We start from the raw sequence: 23,452 nt of genomic DNA, 5'->3' as shown, positions 1-23,452 counted from the left end.
CCTTCGTCGTAGGTTAATTGACCATAAGTGCCTGGGTTTATTTCTGGAGTTTCTATCCTGTGGAAGTACATTTAAAAAACCGCTTTTTTCTTTACGGCTTCCGGGAGAGTTGTTCGATGATGGGCCCTCCAATGAGACGGGGAGATCAGAAGAGCAAGACTCCATGTGTATCAGGACCTGTTGAGAGGAGCATGGACGTAGGCAAGAACTTGAGAATCCCCTGGGGTGCTGCCGGCTTGCAACATCCGCACCCGGGCCCTGGGCTTCATCGACAGGACCATGTTAGGCAGCCTCTGCCCGGCGGAAAACATGTCCTGGCTTCTGTGGGGCCCAGAGAGTCACTGAGGTCTAGCACCAATTCACTCAGTATCACACTCCCCAGAACTTAAAAGGTTGTAGTTTAGACCCGCATTTCATGTAATTTAAAAAAATCCCTGCTTGGAATGTATAGAATGGCTTTTCTTTTGCTGTATGAACCCTGCCTGGTACCGTAAGCTAGACTTCTCAGACATAATCATCCGTCCTTTATAAAAGCAGAAGAGGCACTGTCATGTCTGTGCAGCTGGCACTGAGGAGAGGCAAAGGGCGTTAGGGTGCGAGGGACCTCCCTGTCGCTTCTACCGAAGCCTTCCAGTGACCTTGACAAAGTGGGTGCAGCAGAGAAAGGCTCTCAGCAGACGGAGGCGCCAGGAGCAGCAGCTGGGGCGGCCCAGCCTCACAAGTCTGCCTCCCCGGGTGGCTTTTGCTCTGTCCTGGAACACTGTGGGAGGCGCTCTGTAATACTGCTGACTGTAGTAAGTTCCGGCATCTTCAGCCTCCACGCCGCTGATGGTGAGGGTGAAACTTGTCCCTGATCCACTGCCACTGAACTTGGAAGGGACCCCAGTGTGCAAACTGGATGCATCATAGATCAGGAGCTTAGGAGCTTGCCCTGGTTTCTGCTGATACCAGGATAACTCATTGCTGATGCTCTGACTGGCCCGGCAGGTGATGGTGACTGTGTCTCCCAGAGACGCAGACAGGGAGGAGGGAGACTGGGTCATCTGAGTAGCACACCTGGCACCTGAGGTGGGAAACATAGAAAACAAATATCCCTGTTATTGCTAATGTGATAAGAGGACTTCCCTGAAGGCACAGACAGCACTGAGCACCCAGGGCTGAGTGAATCCCAGCGTCTCCGTCCTTACCTGGGAGCCAGAGCAGCAGGGGGCCGAGGAGCTGAGCGGGGGCCCTCATGTTCCCTCTGTGTCCTGCCTGGGATTGAGTCTTGCCCAAGATATAACCAGACAGTTGATGAAGTCTCCTCTGACATGCGAATCAGCAGGGGACGGGGCCGAGGTGGGCACAGCTGCAGGGCCGGCCAAGCTCCGTAACACAGCCCAGGTGCAGCGTCTCCCCAGTCTGAGCGGCGCTGTGCAAACCTGCCCGCAGACAGCATGCCTCTGTCTGGAGGCCACAGGATTGAATCAGTCTACTGTCCCTTTAGCAGAGTGTCCTTTCGCTCTTTTCAATGTTCATAACATGGTTTTCTTGCTACATTCCCATCTAAGACACTTTCTACTGGTTTGTGTTCAGGGCTGTACCACTGTGGGAGGAGAGGAGACTGTGTAGCTTGAGCACAGTAATGCACTCCAGCATCCTCAGCCTTCACCCCGCTGATTTTCAGGGTGAAATCTGTCCCTGACCCGCTGCCAGTGAACCTGTCTGGGACCCCAGAGCCACGTTTGGAAACTTGATAGATCAGTCACTGTGGAGATTGGCCAGGCTTCTGTCGGAGCCAATACAAATAGGTCTTTCCATCACTGTGTACGAGGCTCTGACTAGCCTTGCAGGAGATGGAGGCTGACTCTCCAGGGACGACAGACAGGGAGCCTGGGGTCTGGGTCAGCACAACGTCCCCACTGGACCCTAAAGCAATGACAGAGAAGTACCAAGTTACATACAAATAGTAGCAGCCTATTTCATTGTTTCCAATTTCCTATTTATTTTATCAAAATGTTTTTCAAAATATTTTATCAAAATACTTTTATCAAAACTATGACTTTGTTTTAGTCTCATTTTTTGTGCCCTTGATGCATACAACAATACTGCACAAGCACAGTAATGAACCTGACGTCTGTGAGTGAAAAGAGGCCTCTAAACGTCGCCAACCCCACTTCCCCTGTCACAGTCCTCATTTAATGTTATTGGGTGGGAGGAAGTAATTAGCTTTCTTTATTTATCTGTTTATGTATTATTTTGTTTTTAATGAAGTACTGGGGATTGAACCCAGGACCTTATGCATGCTAAGCCCTCACTCTACCCCTGAGCTACACCCTCCACCCTGTTCCTCCTTCGCCTGAGTCTGTTCACGATGTGGGACTAGGAAACACACTAAGTGCACCTTCATTCATCACCCCATTCACCTTGAGTAATGACATTACTTCAGGGGCGGGACCTCAGAGGGAGAAGGGTGGGGACAGCAGCAGCAATCTTGTTTGTTTATCATCTGTCCCTGCCATTAAAATGAAAGCTGTGCGAAGTCAAGGGTTTTGAAAGAGTTATTCAGAACGCCCTATGCCTAGGAGAGCTCACCATATTTTTATTTGTGTAATTCTATAACTATTTTTGACTTGGAGAAGGAATAAACTCTTAGCAGGGCTTGAGAATTGAGGCTATTCCACGTGTTACCCCCAGGAGGCGCTGTGACACCTGAGGTCACTTAGAGAAAGAAATTTGAGAGGCTTTAAAATGATATTTGCCTCATAGACAGAGAATACAGACTTGTGGTTGCCAGGGGGGCGGAGGGTGGGAAGGGATAGACTGGGATTTCAAAATTGTAGAATAGATAAACAAGATTATACCGTATAGCACAGGGAAATATACACAAAATATTATGGTAGCTCACAGAGAAAAAATGTGACAATGAGTGTGTATATGTCTATGTATCATTGAAAAATTGTGCTGAACACAGGACTTTGAAACAACATTGTAAAATGATTATAAATCAATAAAAAATGTTAAAAAAAAAAAAAAACAACAACGGTATTTGAGAAACTAACTGATTGACTTAAAGATGAGTGACAAGGTTGATTGGTTTCCTGACACAGCCTTGTGGTGAGGGAAAGATGAGAGGCATGATTTTGGATGTACTGAGATGTGTATGAGATGTCCAAGAGGGACTACAAAGATGAATTTTAAAATTCAGAAGAGAATCTGAGCTAGAGATACGAATGCGTTCACTCTGCCCTCCTCCTATTCAGTGAATATATTGCATATAATGACACCACGTATACATGCTTTAAATAAGTTCTGTACACATACTCACAATTACATTTTTTTAATATAAGTTAATTTATGTTTTTGAGTCTCCTTGAGCTAGTTTGAAAAATTGGAGTTGATACTAAGAAAATTTTCCATTTCGGAATTTTGCTGAACTGTGTTGAAAACTCATAGTGTCAAGTCGGTTTCTGGCCTCTGGTCGGCATACGCTCACACTTCCTGGGGAGCTGATATTTTTATCTCCTTTTCACTATTTGTCGCCACAGCTCAGTGCTCAGGCACTTTAATTTCATGCCCTGGTGCTTTGCATAGGCCCCCGGAGTCCTAGGCTGGCTGCTCAGAGCTCTTATTAAAGGGGCTTCCAGGAGACGTGGCCTGAGTGCACCAGACAGGTGAGCAGCAGCAAGATGGGGCCACAGCCACGCCTGCTCACCTTCCTGATGCTCTGGGTCTCAGGTGAGAGTTGAGAGGAGAGATGTCTTTATAAAACTAAAAAATGATTTTACCATGTACAGTAAATGAGCGATTTAACCTAGAACACTGATTATTTATGATAATAATAAACCCTATGTTTCTTAGACATATATTTTAATATAGTAATAATGCAATGTATGGTCACTGTTATGATTGCAGGTGTCTGTGGGGACATCGTGATGACCCAGTCTCCCAGCTCCGTGACTGCATCTGTAGGAGAGAAGGTCACTATCAACTGTAAGTCCAGCCAGAGTGTGTTATCCAGCTCCAACCAGAAAAGCTACTTAAACTGGTACCAGCAGAGACCTGGACAGTCTCCTAGGCTGCTCATCTACTATGCGTCCACCCGGGAATCGGGGATCCCTGATCGATTCAGCGGCAGTGGGTCCACAACAGATTTCACTCTCACGATCAGCAGCGTCCAGCCTGAAGACGCGGCAGTGTATTACTGCCAGCAGGCTTATAGTGCTCCCTCACAGTGATTCAGCCTTGAACAAAAACCTCCTCCCCAGGGCCACGGGTCAGTGAGTGTTTGCCCCACCGCACCAGCTGCTGCTTTCTTGCTCAGCCCTGCGTCTCTCTTAGCTGTAGGAGAGGCTGTGTCTCCTCTACGTTGTTCAAGAATTTTCGCATCACCTAAGTCTGTGTCGCTGTCCATACAGATAGATTTATATTATTGAGCCAATCACAGCTTCTACTGTGTTTTGCATAGAAGGGACAAGTGTGCTTCACACCCTGAGGCATCAGGTCTCAGCCCTGGGCCTTGTAACCTTGAATTTTATTCTATCTCCCTGCGCCTATCGCTTTCTTGCCTTGGGAGCCGCTCAAGGTTCACTGCTCAGTTTCCTGTTATCAGCCGCTTCCCCATCAGACCTTCGTCTGCTTCTCTGACTCGTCTCCTCCCACCTGGCTGCTTGGTCAGCATCTCGTGTTCTGATTTTCTGCATTTTGAGCTCATGGTTTTTGTCTCAGAACTGGGTTCTCCCCTCCCTTCCAGGGCTCTAGGTCACACTTGCTTTCCCAACGCCATGCTCACGTTCTGTGTCCTCTTTGTCCGTCTTTTCTCCACTTACAGCCCACGGTGCTTTACATCCCCGACAGCGGCCATCCTTGGTAACTCTGCAAATGTGAGCAGCCAGCTCTGTGGCTTTGATCCCGTAGTCATTGATTATCTACACTTTAAAAAATAAAATCCAATGGATAGCTTTCCACCCTTACCCTGTATTGCTGCGGTCCCCCTCCATTGTCTGGCTATGGAACCTGAATGGAGCTCAAAAAGAATTCAAATGATAATAGCTGACTGGTGAAGTTTGATGTCTAAGGAATGCATGTCTCTTGGTTTTCCTGTGTTTATGTGTAAAAGTAGGTGGCCTGCTCCCCAGGGGTTGATTCAGCGCATCTCTGTGAAAGGTCATTAGGACCCAGGTTGACTCAGGGTTCATCCTTGCTGCACTCTTGGTCCCTGCTGGTCAGGGCGTGACCTGATCAAGCCGAGCCCATTTTCTTCAAATTGGGCAGCATCAGCAATCCACGTAGTGTTAGCGATGCTGCCTCCAGAGCAACGTAAAGCGCAGCCTTGCCGTAGGAGCATGCGTTTCAGACTGCAGCTTTGTCCGGTCACCTGCTCAAAGGCCAGGGGAGTCACTCACCCCGTGTCAGTGAGACAGACTGTGAGTCGGTAAAGGCAACAAGGTCTATGCGAGTGTAATATTTGTAGCACGAAACTGGGATTTTAGCACCGACTGTTGGATAAACCAGATCGATACTTAGTAGCTGTCTCTCCCTGGGAGTCTGATGTGTCCCCTGTCTTCAGGCTGAGCGCTGTCTTTTGTTCCATATTCGAAGACATGTGATTTCATCATGTAATTCAGTTTTCAGCCAATCCGACTTCTGTTTGTGTATTGGTCAGTTTGTTTAATTGCTACGATCTTTATCATCACAAATGCTACCTGGGTGATGAGATTGTCAATCAGATTTCTACTTAAATGAAAAAAACTTAATAAGTAACATCTCAGACCCAGGACTTTCATCATTGTGATATATATACACACATATTAAAATGTGATAAACTATATATACATATTTTATGTATTCATTTTGCCCATATGCATGTGTTGTAGGTGTGTATATATATATATATATATATATATAGTCACAGAAACTTTTTTACACACAAACATGTGTATATACATTTATTTGGGAATAACATATCAAGTGAACATTAATGTACATTTAGGCCTGAGATCCACGGGAGTTTACTTTTGTGAAGGGTGTAAGGTGTGTGTCTACATCAGCTTTTTGCATGTGGATGTTCTGTTCTTACAGCGCCATCTGTTGACGAAACTGTCTTCTCTCCATTGAATACTTTCACTGCTTTATCAAACAGTTGACTTTGACATTCATGTGGGTCTATTCCTAGGCTCTGTATTCCGTTTCATTGAGCTGTTTGTCTATTTGTCACAAGTAATGCACTCTCTTGATCTACTGAGGTTTCATAGCAAGCCTCGAAGTCAGGTGTGTTTATACAATTTTGATGAATTCTTTCATCTTGAATAATTCTCAAGGTTTAAAACATTTACAGGATTTAATGATCAAGGTATTTGATCATATCTATGACAAATAATTATGTTTTTATCCTTTATTGTCTTTATAAAATTGAGATATAATTGACCTATAACACTGTGTAAGTCTAAGGTTTACAGCACGTTGATCTGATACCTTTGTAGGTTGCAAGATAGTCACCCCATTTCAGGAGCCAACAGCACAATCACATCACGGAATGATCACTTTTGTATGATAAGAATAATTAAGATCCAGTTTCTCGTTAACCTCGAAGTTTAGATTCCAGTATTGTTGATTATAGTCACTATGCTGTGCATTAGATCTCTAGGACTTTCGTGTCTCCTGCTTACGGTTTTGAACTCTCAGAAACCATTTCCCTAATTCCTTCACCCCACGTCTCCCTTTGCCTCTCACCCGTTGACAGACATATGATATGGGCTGTTTCCATATCTTGGCTATTGTGCACAGTGCTGCTAAGAACATGGGAGGGTGGGTACGTCTTTGAGACACTGAGTTCACAGCATTTGGATGCACACCCAGGAGTGTGAAGGCTGGATCACCTGGTGGTTCTACTGCTAATTGTTCTGAGGACCATCTGTGCTGTTTTCCACAGTAGCCGGACCGATTTACATTCCCAGCAACAGTGCACAAGGGCAACCTCCTCTCCAGTCTTTGCCAGCCCTTGTTGTGGCTTAATTTCTTGATGATACTCATTGTAATAGGTGTCAGGTAATAGCTCATTGTAATTTTGACTTGCATTTCCCGGATGTTAGGGACGCTGAGCATCTTTTCACATACCTGTCGGTCACTTATACGTCTTCTTTGGAAACATGCCTATCAGTTTGTCTGCCCTTTTTTAAATTGAGCTGTTTCTTATTGCTTCATGTGGGTTCTTTGCATTATTTCGGATATTGCCCCTTATGCGATGTATGGTTTGCAAATATTTTCTTCCACGGTGCATTTTGCCTTTACATTTTGTTGATTATTCCTTTGCTGTGCAGAAGCTTTTTAGTTTGATGTAGCCTGGCTAAATTTTTGCATTTTTCACTTGTGCTTTGTTATGATATCCAAAAAACCATTGCCAAAACCAATTCCAAGCAATTTTTATCTATTTTTTTTAAAGTTTTGTGGTATCAGGTCTTACAGTTAAGTTTTTGACCCATTTCAAGTTAATATATGTGAACAGTGTCAGGAAGGGGCCAAATTTCATTTTTCTTCACGTGATTATAAACTTTCTCCACAGTCATTTGTTGAAGACACTGTCCTTTCCCAGTTGAATGTTTGGCTCTCTTTTCACATATTAGTTGATCGAATACATGTGAACTTACTTCTAGGCAACCGACTCTGTATCACTGGCCTGTATGTCCATTTTTTGTACTATTCCGTTTTAATTCTATAACGTTTTAATGTAGTTGGAAATTAGGAGATGTGATGCCTTCAGTTTTGTTCTTCTTTGTCTAGGTTGCTTTGGAAATTAAGGTTCTCTTGTGGTTCCATACACATTTTAGGACTGTTTCTGCTATTTCTGTGGAAAACGGCATTGGAATTCTGGTATCGATTGCATTGATGCTATAGATAGCTTTGGGTGTATAAATATTTGAGAAATATTACTTCTTTGAATCCATGACCTGATGATATCTCTCTGTTTCTCTTCTTCAATTGCTTTCATTCAACATCTTATAGTTTTAATTATACAAATATTTTACCCCCTGGGGTACATTTATTATGAAGTACTTTCTTGTGTTGGGTGTATTGTGCTTGACTGGGATAGTTTTGTTTATTTCTTTTTCAGATGTTTTGTTGTTAATGTTTGGAAAACCTCCGATTTCTTTGTCCTGGTTTTGTATGCTGCAGATTTACCAAATTTGTTGATTCGTTCCAAGAGTTTTTGTGAAGAATCTTTAGGATTTTCTTTATATAAGATCCTATCATTTATAAATAAGGACAGTTTTACTTTGTGACTTCCTGGCTTTCATTTCTCTATCTTGCCTACTTGCTCTGGGTATGACTTCTTGCACTACCTTGAGTCAAACTGGTGAACACCCTTACCTTGTACCTGATCTTAGAAGAAAAGCTTTTAATCTTTCACTATTGAGTATGATGTTAGCTGTGAGTTTGTCATATGTATTCTTCATCATATTCAAATGATCCTTATATGCCCAATTTGTTGATGGTTTTAATCATGAAAGGGTGTTGTATTTTGTCAAACACTTTTTCTGCATCATTTGAAATGACAGTATGATTATCTTTCGTTCTATTCCTGTGGTGTATCAGATTTACTGAGTTATGTGCATAGAACCATCCTTGCATTTCTGAGACAAATCCCATTGGTCAGGGTGTATAATCCTCTTAATGTGTTGTTGGATTTTGTTTGCTAATATTTTGGTGAGAATTTCTGCATCTATGGTCATCTGGAATATTGGTTTATAGTTTTGTTTTATGGTGGTGTCCTTATTTAGTATTGGTATCAGGGTAATGATGGTCTTGCAAAATGAATTTGAAAGTGTTCTCTTCAATTTTTGCAAGAGTTTTAGAAGGATTGGTATTAACTCTTCACATGTTTAGTTGAATACACCAGTAAAGCCATCTGGTCTTTGCCCATTCTGTGTTGGGTCGTCTCTGATTATTGATTCAATCTCCTAACCCATTACTGGTGTTTTCAGATTTTCCTTTTCATGGTAGGTTGTGTGTTTCTAGAAACTGATCCATTTCTTCTAGGTGCTGCAGTTCATCAGTATATGGTTGTTCCTAGTAATCTCTTATGATTCTATGCATGTACGTACTGTTACTTGTAATGTCTCCTCTTTCTCTTCTAATTTTGAGTCTTTTCTTTTCTTAGTGTAGCTAAATTTTTATCAATTTTATCTTTTCAAAAAAAAAAAAAACCTCTTAGCTTTGTTGATTTTTTTCTATTACTTTTCTTGTCTCTTTTTCTTGATCCTCGAGGTGAAAATGAGGGTTTTTTTCTTTTTGAAATCTTTTTTCCCCCTAATAGATACCTTATCACTGTTAACTTCCCTCTCGGCACTCCTTTTGTTGTGTCCCCTAGGTTTTGGTACATTGTGTTTCAATTTTCATTTGTTTCGGTATTTTCCAGTTTCCTTTTGATTTCTCCCACGACCTATTGGTTATTCATTGGTTAAATGTGGTGTTAAATTTTCAAATCGCTAAGACTTCCTAGGTGTCTTATTGCACGATCCCTCCTGTATAAGGTTCTGTGTGCACTTGAGAAAAATGTGCTGCTGCTGTTGGATGGAATATGCTCTAATTGTCCAATGCTGGAATCTCACATCAGGACAGCTGGACTTCTACACAGTTGCTCTCATCCACGGACATCTACCCAGGTAAGCACTCTCCAGGTGTTCCCAAACCACAGCTATGTGGGGTTACAGCAGGTTCCCTGGCTCTGCTGGCTCCACAGCCCATACTGGGCAACCAAGGCCACTTTTTACCCAGTGCTCAGGTGGGCAAGGGTCCCCGTGGTTACAGTGCTGAAATTCACAATTCCCATCCCTTGAGAACCAGGAACTACTTATTTCTAGTACTGCCTCACTCAGTGTCACACTCCCCAGCCTTCAGAAGTTTTTCATTTAGACCCACATTTTTTTAAGAATCGTTGCTTGGAATGTATAGAATGGCTTTTCTTTTACTGTGTGCATCCTGACTGATACCATAAGGCAGACTCCTCAGGTGTAATCAATGTCATTATTAAATAAGGAGCGGCACTGTCATGTCTTTGTAGGGACTGAGGAGGAGGAAAGGGAGTTAGCGAGCTCCGCCCTTCCGCTCCTACCAACACCTTCCAGTCACATTCGAAGCATGGCTGCAGCTGAGAAACGCTCTCACCAGACAGAGGCACGAGGAGCAGCAGCTGGGGAGGCCCAGGCTCACAAGTCTGCCTCCCCGGGTGGTTTTTGCTCTGGCCTGTAGCACTGTGGGAGGCGCACTATTATACTGCTGACAGTAATAAGTTCCGACATCTTCAGCCTCCACGCCGCTGATGGTGAGAGTGAAACTTGTCCCTGATCCACTGCCACTGAACCTCGAAGGAACCCCGGTGTACAGACTGGATGCATCATAGATCAGGAGCTTAGGAACTTGCCCTGGTTTCTGCTGATACCAGGCTAAGTAACTGCTAATGCTCTGACTGGCCTGGCAGGTGATGGTGACTGTGTCTCCCAGAGATGCAGACAGGGAGGAGGGAGACTGGGTCACCTGGGTAGCACACCTGGCACCTGAGATGGGAAACATAGAAAACAAATATCCCTGTTATTGCTAATGTGATAAGAGGACTTCCCTGAAGGGCCAGACAGCACTGAGCACCCAGGGCTGAGTAAATCCCAGCGTCTCCGTCCTTACCTGGGAGCCAGAGCAGCAGGAGGCCGAGGAGCTGAGCGGGGGCCCTCATGTTCCCTCTGTGTCCTGCCTGGGATTGAGTCTTGCCCAAGATATAACCAGACAGTTGATGAAGTCTCCTCTGACATGCGAATCAGCAGGGGACGGGGCCGAGGTGGGCACAGCTGCAGGGCCGGCCAAGCTCCGTAACACAGCCCAGGTGCAGCGTCTCCCCAGTCTGAGCGGCGCTGTGCAAATCTGCCCGCAGACAGCATGCCTCTCTCTGGAGGCCACAGGACTGAATCAGTCTACCGTCCTTTTGGTAGAGCGTCCTTTCGCTCTTTTCAATGTTCATAATGTGCTTTTCTTGCTACCTTTCCATCTAAGACAGTTTCTACTGGTGTGATCTATTTCAAGAAACTGCAGGAAATTTGATAAGATGTCTGCATGTCACACCTGGGGCTCTCACTGAGGCCAAAATGTCTTCCTCTGATCTGATTCCCTGATGCCCTTGGTGAGAGAAATCATTAGCACAGAGACAGAACCCAGGATAACTAGTTTCCTCTCTATATGCCACAATGTACTGATTGATAACAGATGTGAAAAATCTACTGAAGTCTTAGAAAATATTCTCTGAACTTCTAAGAGGAAAAAACTGCAGAGCTTACATAGAACCAAGATTACTTGCTTCCACCAGCCAGGGCAAAAGAACCTCATAATTCACGGTGCGTCAGTTTGTGTCCTCAGAAAGGCTTTGTTTCAGTAGAAAGGCAAAATTGTCCCCTTCCAAATGGTCTTCTGGGCTTTTCTAGGAAAGCCTGAAAGCAAGACCCAAGAGAGTCCAAGTGTTTCAAGTGATGATTGCAGATATTGTTGAAGAAAAGATTAGTGACTTTAGCAATAGAAAATACCCATAGTTGTGCACAATGGGGAAAATATTGAAAAAATACATAAAATCCATAGAGCATCCATGACCTGTGTGAAAACTTCACACAGTGTATTATGTGTATAATTGAAGTCCTGAGAGGAAGAGAGAGGGACAGGAAGTCTAAAGATTTTGAAAAAAATTGTCTAAAATTTGCAAGGTTTTAAGAAATTTTTCCCAGGGCTTTCATAATATAAAATCCAGAGTCAACTCAAAACCACAAATTCAGTGGCTGAAGCCTAAGAAAAATCAGCTTACCCACAGCTCCCTCTGTGGTCCTGGTTGTAATTGGAAATAAATCTCTAACAATTAAATGGTCTGAAGAATCCAGACATTGTCAAACATTCCCAGGGTAGAAGGAGCAAAAATTTCCCTGGAATGAAACACTGCACTACAACAACCGTTAGGGGAAAAAAAATCAGGAAATTAATTAATCAGTAAAGATGTAGTCAAAGTGTCAACTGAGAGAGAAAATGTAAGCCTGAAAGACACTTAATGAAACAGTAATGCTATAAATGATCTGAATAGTGTTACCAACCATCTGGACCAAATAGACTTTGTGAAGCAACACTCCCACAAATAAATAAAGCACATTCTTTTTAAGTGACAATAGAGCACTTACCAAAATGGAAAATATGCTGGACTATTCAATAAAGTTTCAGTACAGTTCTCAAGGAGATGTTACCTGGCCACAATGCAGTCAAACGAGGTTTAAAAAAAAAAAAAGATATCTGAAAAAACTCTCTGAATATTTGAAAATCCAGCAGTAGAATTTTAAATTGCAAGTCAATCAGAAAGGGAACATTAGAAAACATTTGAACCTGAAGGATGTTACAAGCACCAAATGTCAGCATTTGTGAAGTGTTGCAAAAGCAATGTTTAGAGAGAAATACAGAATTGTCTCTTATTTTAAACAGTAAAACAAGTTTTAAAATCAATTATGTAAGTTTCTACCTTAAAATGTAGAAAGGATTAGAAATGAAGACTCTTTGTTTATTCCCTGACCTCCACCCAATACGATGTGAACCTGACTGCTCTGACTGCAGTACCTAGATGAGTGCCTGGCACACACAAATAAAAATGGAAGACATTAGAGAAGCAGAGGTTTTAGATTTTTAAAACTTGAATAAAACATTAATTAATCAAAATGACTTTTAAAACCAGGTTGTGAATTTCTCCCTTTCATACTCTGTTACATCATCTCTGAAATCTTCACTCGAGCTAATCCTGGACTTATCAGGTGTCCTGCTGTCAGAGGTATGAGCTTTTCCTTGGCCGCTCTATGATTCCTGTTAGATTTCGTGCAGTAGCAGAGCACAGGTTTAATGCTCTAAGTCTTAGAGGGGTGTTTTACTTTGTGTGTGATCATTTTTTCTTTCTAACTAGAATGTACAATATACGCGCATCAATGTTGCAAACTCAACGTGCCAGATATTCTTGTGTGACGTTGAGATACATCAATGCACAGAGCAGACAAATGTCCCCGACCCTTTGGAGCTTAAATTCTACTAGAGCATCAGACTCTAAAGAAAGAAAGAAGCTTGAGAAGCGCTTTGAGCACAAGTTGGAACAGTATATACTATTACTGTAGGGCCAGGGTGGGCACTGAGCAGGGAAGCACTCTATTGAACTGATGGATGAAGGGGTTCACACAATGGGGGTCTGGAGGAAAAGTTCTGCTGACACTGGGACAAGAGAGAGAAGAGGTCCAAGGGGAGGACTGTGCAGGGTGTGTTCAAGGCAGGGCCACGTGGCCAGTAAGGCTGGAGCCCAGTGAGCCCAGTGAGGTCTTAGGAGGAACAGGAAGGGTCCTGGTGGGTTGGGGCCCAGCAGGCATTGTGCTGTTAAAGTCCTCAACCCCGTCCGTGAATCAGATTTTCAGGTTAGAATCTGATTTTACTACCTAGACGACATAGTTCATAACCTCTGTCGGCCTCAGGGCCTCAATGGGAAGCTGGGAATAAAATGTCTCATACCACAACTTAGCTCAATTCACAGCACATCATAAGTAACCCATAAACACCGCAGCCTTTGCCTTTGGTGGTGGTTAAGTGTATAATGCAAGAGAACAGTGGTAGATCAGAAAAGCATGGTCACACGTTCCTCCCATCAAGACTGCAGTCTATGTCACTGCGCCTTGAAACAGCAGGTCGGGGGTCTTGCTTTGACAAACAGAAAGTGGAGAAAGGAAGCCTGTGCCAGCTCTGGGGTCCAGGCCTCACGCGCCTTGCAGTTCCCATCTTCCCTCTTGGATGTGAGGAAGTGGGTCCAGCCTACTGGAGGATGAGGGGCCACGCGGGGGAGAACTGAGGCTCCCGGCCAGCAGCCAGCGCTGGCCACCAGACACGCGAGCGGGCCCCCCAGCGTCAGGACAAGGACGGAGGGTGGGGCCTGGAGGTGGTCCTGCCTGCGGGGAGGAGTGTTTCACCCCCGATGTTGTTCAGAATTACCAGTGCGTGGTGATAGGGAAAAAGAACAGTGTCATTAGTTAAAAACTTTCTCCTGTCAGTTCCCTCTTCAGAGCCTGCACCTGCGGGGTGGGGGGGGGCCTCCAACCACGCTTTACCTCTTGTATGAGACTAAGAGGACAACCGAGCCTCCCCAGCCGTCAGCAGCACCAGGAGGCAGCCGAGTGGGCGAGAACGATGAACGTCCCCGCCCAGCTGCCCTCCGGTCACAGCGGCCGGCGGGGGCCCTGGCCAACCAGCAGAGCCTCCACCAGCCAGCCCGCTGAGGCACGCGAAATAATACATCGTTGCGTTTTAATTGATTGTTTGGAGTCCTCTGTGCTGCAGTTGATGGTGGAAATAACAATACATTAAAGCTTCTGTGTTGATCACGGCTTGGCTCTAATCTCCTCCGCCTGCTTCCCTATGTAGATTGGGTTGAAATGTGAGGCCCCTGCTCCTCCAGGTCAGAAAACATAGACTCTGAGACCCTGAGCGTCTAAACTGTGGACACTGTACAGCTCTCACATCGTGGCCCCTTGCAGGAAGCAGGTGTCTGTGCACCAAGCGGGAGTCACTGGACCAGAAAGGAAGTTTTTATCTGAGGGTCTGTCACTGTGAGAGGCAGGCTGATGTGCTGCTGGCAGTAATACACTCCGACATCTTCAGCTTCCACTCCGTGGATGGCGAGGGAGAAGTCAGAGCCAGAGCCGCTTCCCCGGAACCTGGACGGGGTTCCTGAGGCCCGGGCAGAAGCCCCAAAGATGAGCAGCCTGGGAGCCTCCTTGGGTTTCTGCTGGTACCAGGCCATGGAGGTACCTACCTCTATGCTGCTTCTACAGGTGATGGAGACAAGGCTTCCGTGAGATGCTGCCAGGCTTTCTGGAAACTGAGTCAGGGCGATCTGCCCCCAGCAGCCTGTAAGGACACCCCATCAAGGCAACACAATGTATGACTTTAATCAAAGGCTTAGAGAAAACATTTTTCTTTAGATGAAGCATGTTCCTCAGGGGAACCATGTCAAGCTTAAGCAAGACAAACGTTAAGTGCCCCTGGGCCTCTGTCCGTTTGCCTGTGTCCAAGAACCCACATCCAAATGGCTACTAGTGTGACCTGAGGACCGGGGCACACTGAAAGCAACACGAGAGTGGACAGCACCGTTCTGAGGGCTAACGGTTGGGTCCACTCCTCATGGTCCAGTGAGTCCCTGCTGAGCCCCTACAGAGCGGGCGGACCCCGGTGGGAGCGTGGACACAGGGCTCTGGGGTCCTCAGAGGGAAGAGGACAGCGTCAAAGCTATTTTTGCCTCTTCCTTTTTGTCAGCCTTGGACTCTTCCTCGGCTTCTCATACAAGTTGTCAAAACAACTCGTACATCGCACTGTAACTTCTAAAGCCCTTGCGAGCGCGTGAGCTTTGTGCCAAGGGCTCCAGCTCAGGCTCTGCAGTGGGAGCCACGCTCACCCTGAAAGCTCATCGCCAGGAGACAGAGGAGCAGGGTCTGCAAGCTCATCGTGGACGGTCCCTGGGATCTGCCGCTTCTGGACCAAGGATCAGGGGGATGGAGCTGCTCTGGAATCGAGGCTGAGCCCTGGGGTTAAATCATCACAGGGTCCCTGGGAGCTGATTTGCATGTGTGATGGCCTGGCCAGAGCTCTTCCCTAGCGCCCTCCCAGGGGGCAGGCTCCCTGCACCTGCAGCTGCAGGGACGTGGGGAGGACAGAGCTGCTCTGGTCCCAGAGGCCGGACTGAGTGGGACCAGTGAGGCTGCCAGCTTCACAGGGCTCCTCTCCAAGGCTGGGACGGAGGCCACCCCCGAGCCAGCCAGATGCCTGCAGAGTGCTCACTCAAGGACCTCCTCTTACAGAGATGGGGTCTTGTTCTGCTTTCTGCTCTAACCAGATCCCTAATCTCCTCTTGACTGAAGACCAAGGCAGGCAGTCAGGTATCATGGGAGAGCCAGGTCAGCCTGTCCTCATCACAGAGAACAGATTCGCACCAAGCAAAGCCTGGTCAGTAAAACGAAAATCACGTCGTTGCTGAAGTGAATAGTTAGGGAGAAGCCACACCCCGACAGAGAGAATGTGGGCACGTGTTTCTGACCCAACGAGGCAGCAGCGTGTCCAGCCCACGTCTTAGGAGAGGGGACCGTGTCCTGCTGCCCGTGGAGACCCCAGCTGAGGCCCTTGGCTTCGCTCCTGTGAGCAGCAGGCTGGGGACTCTCAGCGTCTCCCATCAGGCCCTCTCTTCCACTTTCTCCTCTCTAAGACTAGTGTGCTGCTCTGGGGTTTCCATGGATGAGACCCAGAGCTGATTGTGGGAGTGAGGCTTGTGAGGACCGCCTGGGATGTGGGACTCTCTTCAGCGTCCTCCTGTGAGCAGCCTGTAGTTTATTTTCTGGTTTCCAATGAGCACAACTTACCACCAGCACTCTTCCACAAGGACTCATGTGGTGGGGTCAGAGCTCCAGGGAACCACGGGCCAGGATGTGCGGTAGGAACAAGGGCCTGGACACTGAGGACGAGGACACATGTGTGTGATGTAAGGATGAACTGGAGGCAGTGAGTGCAGAACAGGAGGTGGGACAAAACACTGAAGCGCTTCACTCAGTGATGCAGACGAGATGCCCGGGAGGTGCCCCATAGAGGCGGGAAGGGAGTGTCAGGAGGGAGGGTGTGTGATGTCAGAGCTGCTGGCCGAGCCCTGTTCCCCTGAGAAGGCCCAAGATACCATAAGAGCCCCAGTTTGGAAGCTGCAGCTGGGTCAGTTTTAAGCTCAGAGTGGTGACCGGAGGAGGGGCCTGTGCTCCTAAAAGCAGCTGTCCTGCTGATGGCGAGAATGATGCATGTGGGGACCCACTGCCCCATAACCAGAAAGGCATCCTGTCCGGGGCCAGTGTGGGTGGGCAGGAGCTCAGGCGCTGGTCCTGGGCTTTGCTGGTTTCAAGCTATGACAGTGTGAGCACTCCGGCCCGGCAGGTGATGGTGATCCTCTCTCCAGAGACAGGAAGGAAAGCTGGAGACAGTGTCCCCACAATGTCCCCACTGGCATCTAAGTGGGGCAACAAACATGGACATCCCCAGACATTAATGCCAAGCAAGTAGCTCATTCAGCTTGATGCACTTCTGATCAGCAAACAAAGCAGACTCACAGCTTCACCTTCAAGGACACGTGCATGTGTGATGCAGAGAAACCGAGGGTGGAGCCTGGGCCCGCCTTCCTCACCTGAGTCAGCGCAGCAGGGGGGAGAGGAGCCAAGCTGGGGTCTCAGTGTCCCCAGGCTGCTTCCTGAGGCTGCTCCTGTTCAGGCAGGGTAAGGATGGGCTCTGGGGACACAGCCGTCACAGAGGGGAGGGGCAAGGCAGGGCTTCCAGAGCATGTGACGGGGTTTTCTCCAGCACTCAGCACAGTGGCAGCTCCTCTCCAGGGGTCCCCATCGCACCAGAGAACCCATTCAAGCCTTAGGGGCTCCCGTTGAAAATGGGACAGCATCACTCTTGCTCTCCCAGTATTTCTAAGACCACGCCTACTTCTAGTGTTTATTGCGGGGTTTTCTGCCATCTAGTGGCCAGTTTGTGACACAGCAGTTTATAGAATTTTCAATGCAGAGCCTCAAAGAATTTTGACTGTGAGATGCCTCTCTGTTACTCACGATGCCTGTACTGTTACATCCATCACTAGCCCATTCTCCTTTGGAAACACCCAATGATTTGTCCCCTAAGTAGTCATGGAGTTGAAGACAAAAGACTAACAAGCAAATAGGAATTCAGAAAGGATATTGGTTTAAACAGAGTTAGGGGCTAGGTTCTGTGATCCACATGAGATGTCAAAAATGCGGTTTGGGAAGAGAGGGTGGGACAGGCGGGTCCCTGCAGATGGAGATGGGGACCAAGCACAGATGCATCCCAGTGCTGACAGTGTCCCACCCCACGATCTTCCCAGCCAAGTGCCGGCTGATGTGACGGGGCAGTGAGAGCTGCTTTCGCGGAGCAAAGGCTCAATCTCGGTCCCGTGGACCATGCGCAGCCTGATGGACTTGACGTGGTCCAGTCGCTTTCCTGTTTCTGCTGCTGCCCGGCTAACAGCTGCTCTGTTAGCTCTTAGATGATGTTTCTCTAAAGTCATGGGCAGGAAGAGGGGTGAAGGCTTAAGCCAGTTTTAACTCAGTCTTGTCTGATGAGATAAACTCACGATTTGCTCAGAACACTCAAGTTAATGGAGCTGGATAGAAAAATTTGGCTCTCTTTCAAAAATTTGAAACATGTATGTTAGTAAAACAGTTTAAGGCAACAGGAAAAGGGGAACAACTTTTCACAGACAGTAAATATGAAATTCCTGCTTGTGTATCTTATATATATATATATTTTTTTATACAAAAGTAGTCTTCTGTCCTTTGATTTACCAAATTGTGTCTTTTTTTCCTTAGATAACAATTAACCAAAGGAATTTCTATAACCAATCCTGCATGTATCAAATTAAGGTTTTGTAATGTTTATGGACTATTCTGTGGAGGGAATGCAGCACATTTTAAGTAACCTCAATCCTACTGGTGGGCATTTACTTTAAGGTTATTGACCACTACACAGAATACAGCAGGAAGTATGATTTTATATTCTCCATGAGGAAGGGCAGTTTTATTTTAATAGGTTAAACTCTCAGGTATAGAAGTATCAGTCCAAAAAGCATACACTTTATTTTTTGAAGTCTAGTCAGTTTACAATGTCATGTCAATTTCTGGTGCGCAGCACACTGCTTCCGTCACATGTGGATATACATACATTCATTTTCATATTCTTTTTCACCATAGGCTACTATAAGATATTGAATATATTTCCCTGTGCTCTACAGTATAGTACAAACCCTCCCTCACTCCATACACAGAAATCACCTCAAAATGGCTTAAAGACTGAAATACAATGGCTTTTAATCTCAATGATGTATTGGTTTTTTGAAATAATCTATTAAGTATCTTCAGATCCATAATTGGAGGGCTCAGGTCTGCTTGATTTCTGTGATTTTCCACACACTTTAAATTTAATGGAATTGACACATTGGAATTTTAATTGCTCTTCCCATAAATCCATTATCTTAGAATAGCCAGCGATCTTTAGTTACATTTTATTTTCTTAACCAGAAACAAGATCAGCTATTTCGTCAATTCAATCATTCTTTTACTTCTGTCATTCTGTGCTATCACATGTAAATGCCATGACCCCTTATGAGGTCAAGCATCACTTGGAAGCAATACTTTAAATGGAATCTCTTCAATGCATACATTTTCTATGCATTTCCAGCTAAAATATGTTACTCAGATTTCATTTCAGGGATTGACTGTATCTTGTGAAAACAACACATATATTTGTTCAGTATCTTTCATTATGGCAATAATATCAAATTTGTCATGTCTTAAACACTGTTTAGTTAAATATCCTTCCCATTTGGAAGAGAAAGAATAATCTCATATGACTCTGTCTCTGTCCTGTGGTGTGTGGGGGAAATGTTGTGCTCGCATCATTCAGTTTTGGTTGTTCATTTTCCAAGACCACTTTTGAAATCATGAAAACCACATTTTCACTCAGAAAAAAATTGTAACTGAGGCAAAACAAAGCCTTTTGGCATTGAAGTCTTCTATTTGCTGTGGATTTCAAAAGGTCTATATACACACTCAAAAATTAAACTGAATATTCTCAATCACAGCCTCCCTGTGGACAGACTGTGTAGAATGAATGTTCAAAGATATTGATGGAGGGACTAATGTAAGTAGTAAAGACGTAGGAAATTGAGAAAGTGGGGCGATGACAATGTACCAATACTGCCTAATGTTCTCCAGGGAAAAGTGAACCCCAAGCTGTGCATTTGCAACGTGCATTAGACTTTTGGTGCCACGTGTCCGTGTCGCTGGTCTGGTTGTTAGACTGGATACGTCTCAGTGACACACGGAGACGAGGCAGGAGGAGGAGGCTGGGCTGCACTCAGCCTCCCGTTCACATCACTGGCGGCTCACAGGACCCGGGCCTCTCAGGTCCCTGCTGCCCCTGCCGGGACCAGGCTGTGCCGCTGGCGGGGCTGCACCTGCGGAGCAGCAGGAGCACGCGTGGCCCGAGCCCTCAGCTGCGACCTGGTCCCCTGGGAGCCCCAACATCTTCCTCTTATACAGACTCAGAGAGTCTGCTGTCAGGTCCCCAGAGAAGCGACGCACTGGGCAGCTGGGCCACCCCGGGCGGGGAGGTTTGTGTTCAGGCCTGTACCACTGTGGGAAGAGAATGTGCACAGTAATACACTCCAGCATCCTCGGCCTTCACCCCGCTGATTTTCAGGGTGAAATCTGTCTCTGACCCGCTGCCAGTGAACCTGTCTGGGACCCGTGGCCCAGCTGGAACCTGCATAGATCAGCAGCTGTGGAGACTGGCCTGGTTTCTGCAGGAACCAACTCAAGTACGTGTCTCCATCACTATCTTCAAGGCTTTCAGTGGATCTGCAGGAGATGGAGGCCGGCTCCCCAGGCGTGACAGACAGGGAGCCTGGGGTCTGGGTCAGCACAAAATCCCCACTGGACCCTAAAAGAGTAAGAGAAAATTATAAGATTTTGCACAAAGTTTAGGAATCATTTTCAGAATTTTTCTTCTGTTATTTACTTAAGGCTAAAGCACTTTTTTGATTCAGATTGATATCCAAAATATCGACTTTCAAAAGGAACCCAAGATTTGCAACATAAAAAGAGGTCTCTAGAAGTCATGTCCACCGGCCCAGTCTCTCTATGTCCCTGTCTTCACCACAGAACTGAGACTCGTTCCTTCTGGGTTCCTCCCCATCCTCCTTCTGCTAAACATCACATGCCCTTGACAGAGGGTAAGGTTTGCCTCTGACATCTGGACAAATACATACAGAGAGCAGGGGTGCCCCCAGAGCTCACCCCCACATTCCCCTCCTCATCTCCCCTCCTTCCTTACCTGGGACCCAGAGCAGGAGGAGCCCCAGGAGCTGAGCAGGGAGCCTCACTTTCAGCAGTCGGAACTGATATGTCCTGATGAGTCAAAGCCAGGCTAGAGCTGAGCTTTTATCTGGGACTTGCCAGGGAAGGTCCTCCCCAGGGAGCCACATGCAAATGCTCTGGTGGGGGCAGCGCTGTGGGGAGAGCCAGGGGGGTGGGGAGCCTCTCTTGTGAACAAAGTAACAGGAAATGTCGGTGTGGACGGACAACCTTCAACCTCAATAAAAATGAAATCTGTGCTGTCTAAGGGGGAAAGGCATACAGGGGAATGTTTCCTCCTCTTTTTTCCATCAGTTTTCCACTTTCTTAGAACTTTCTTAATCATATTACACTTCTTTTTAGTAAGGCTGCTACCATGATTATTTAGTGACTTTTGGGGTTTTTTAATACTTGTTAAAAGACAATGGGTCTTTTAATTTTAATCGAGATTTAAAAAGACAGGAAAAAAGGGCTGACATCTAAGTGCCCAACTGATTAAGGTCCACGTCTATCCCGATCTGGATAAAATACAGACTCTGTCCCACTCTCCAGATGCCTCTCTCTGACGCTCTCAAGTCAATAACTACCCCCAACCAAGGAAGCCGTCATTCTGAGAGTTGGGGGAGAAGCATGTCTAAGCTGGGGGGAAACTGGGGTCAGGGAAGGCGGGGACAGGGGGCCGGAGCTGAGGCGGGTGCAGCACATAGAAACCTGAAGGAACCTCAAAGGCAGGAAATTCAGAAACAGATCTCGATGAACAAATTTGGAAGCTCTGTCTACATGACACTCAGATGAAATTTAAACACTTGTGTTTTTAGCTTCCTAATCTACAGATGTATTTCAGTTTTTAGGAGAGTAAATACTAGAATTACTAGGCATTTAACAGACTAGGATTTTGCCCCAGAGAGACTGAGGGAAAGACAGTTTTCTTAGGCCAACAGACCAGCCCCTCCAGGGACCCCCACCCTCTCTGTGAACAAATGACGATGAATTTGGCAGTGATGTCAGGGCAGGCAGGCCTGTGCTCCTGGTGCCTGGAGAGCAGGTGGCCGGTCCTCCTGGGCTCAGAGGTGCTGAGAGCCGAGGGGGAGAGGCAGGGTGGAGTTGTCCATGAGCCCCTCCCCAGCTGTCCAGACACAAGTTCTCCAGTGACAGGACTCCTGGGCTTGAGACACACTGGGGATGTCCCCACCTTCCTGCAGGGGCTCCCCACCATGTCCACCTCACCCCAGCCTGGCTCTTCTCTGAGAGGAGCAGCTGCTCTGACACTGGTTCCCTGGAGGAAGTAGCTGCTCGGCCAAGCACAAGGCTGAGCCCACACGGGAGGGCGGCGTCTGGGGCCGTTACACTGTGCAGGGTCCCAGTGAGGGCTGTGTGCACAGAAGGGACGTGCAGGGCCTCCAGGCTCCACACTGGGGATGATGAGTGAGAAACTTTGCACAGACCCACTGCAAAGGACCCCATGTTGGGGTGTCGGTTTATGGACCCAGTTCATTCGGCTGATTGTACGCAAGTGCCTCGGTCTGATCCAACCGTGGGCTCGGGCTGGGCGGAGCCCAGCATCTGGGGACGGATCACATGGGGCACACGTGCTGCTCTGAGGGGTCACACAGGTCCTAGGGGATCAACAGAGGAAGAGGAACAGTCACAGGCTGTCACTTTTAATTTGGTTATTGAGGGATTTCACTTCTGTCCATTTTTCTAGCCTGACTGCACCTACTGGTCTAAATGCAAGTAAACCGGTTTTTATCGACCTTTATTTATTGACAGTGTGTGTCCCTCGTTGCTGAGGGGCTGGGATCCGGACCATGCCGGCCCCTGTCTGAATAGAGGAGGTGACTGCAGATGTGAGGAACCGTGTGTCTGGTCCACAGTCAAAGTCACAGCCGCCCGCTGGGTGAGAACACTTGCTTTGGCACCTTGTCACACCTGGAGGAGGCGGCACCTGGATCTGCATCCTCCTGACGCCCATCACTGACTGGACACCCTCCAGAGACCCCGTCCCCACTCCTATCACTGACCAGATAGACCTCCTCTCTCACAGTTCTTTCTAACGTGTGTTTTCTTTGTAAGCGACTTCCCAGACTCACGCTGTACTTGGGACCGTCAGTGATGGAGGGGACTGGTTTGTAATCAGGAGGCTTTCCTGAGTCATGGGACCTGCCGGAAGATAGGGCGGCAGACAGAGCCGTGAGATTGTTCCTGTGCGCAGTGCAAGTGTCGAACAGAATTAAGCAGTGGCAGTAATAATACTAACAGCAATAATAATACTCAGAGTCGGCCTGGACGGCTGCCGTTGTTCCCAGAGGCACAGCCCCCTCCGGGGTGCCTGCCATGTCCAGCGGCTTCCTGCTGGGAAACACCCTGAAGCCTTGTTCCTGTGGTTGACAGGATCATTTTTAGGGCAACATGTTGCTCTTCTCTGCACATTTTCAAACATCTTTTCTTTCCTGATGCCCACGAAAGGTCATAATTGGTTA

General features: G+C 46.7%; 2 gene segments (V, D, J or C); both read right to left on the bottom strand.

Annotated features, from left to right (window-relative positions):
- LOC105072264 (immunoglobulin kappa variable 2D-26-like) overlaps nucleotides 1-23,452 on the bottom strand; it is an 80,177-nt gene that overhangs the window by 50,408 nt on the left and 6,317 nt on the right.
- LOC141575391 (immunoglobulin kappa variable 2-29-like) lies at nucleotides 8,838-22,944 on the bottom strand. The segment is given in 4 exon segments: nucleotides 8,838-10,429; nucleotides 20,442-20,559; nucleotides 20,953-21,026; nucleotides 22,892-22,944. Coding segments are annotated over 4 exon segments (588 nt in total).

The sequence above is a fragment of the Camelus bactrianus genome, chromosome 28, assembly GCF_048773025.1.
Source record: "Camelus bactrianus isolate YW-2024 breed Bactrian camel chromosome 28, ASM4877302v1, whole genome shotgun sequence".
NCBI lineage: Eukaryota > Metazoa > Chordata > Mammalia > Artiodactyla > Camelidae > Camelus > Camelus bactrianus.
This window is presented reverse-complemented; position numbering and strand designations above follow the sequence as displayed.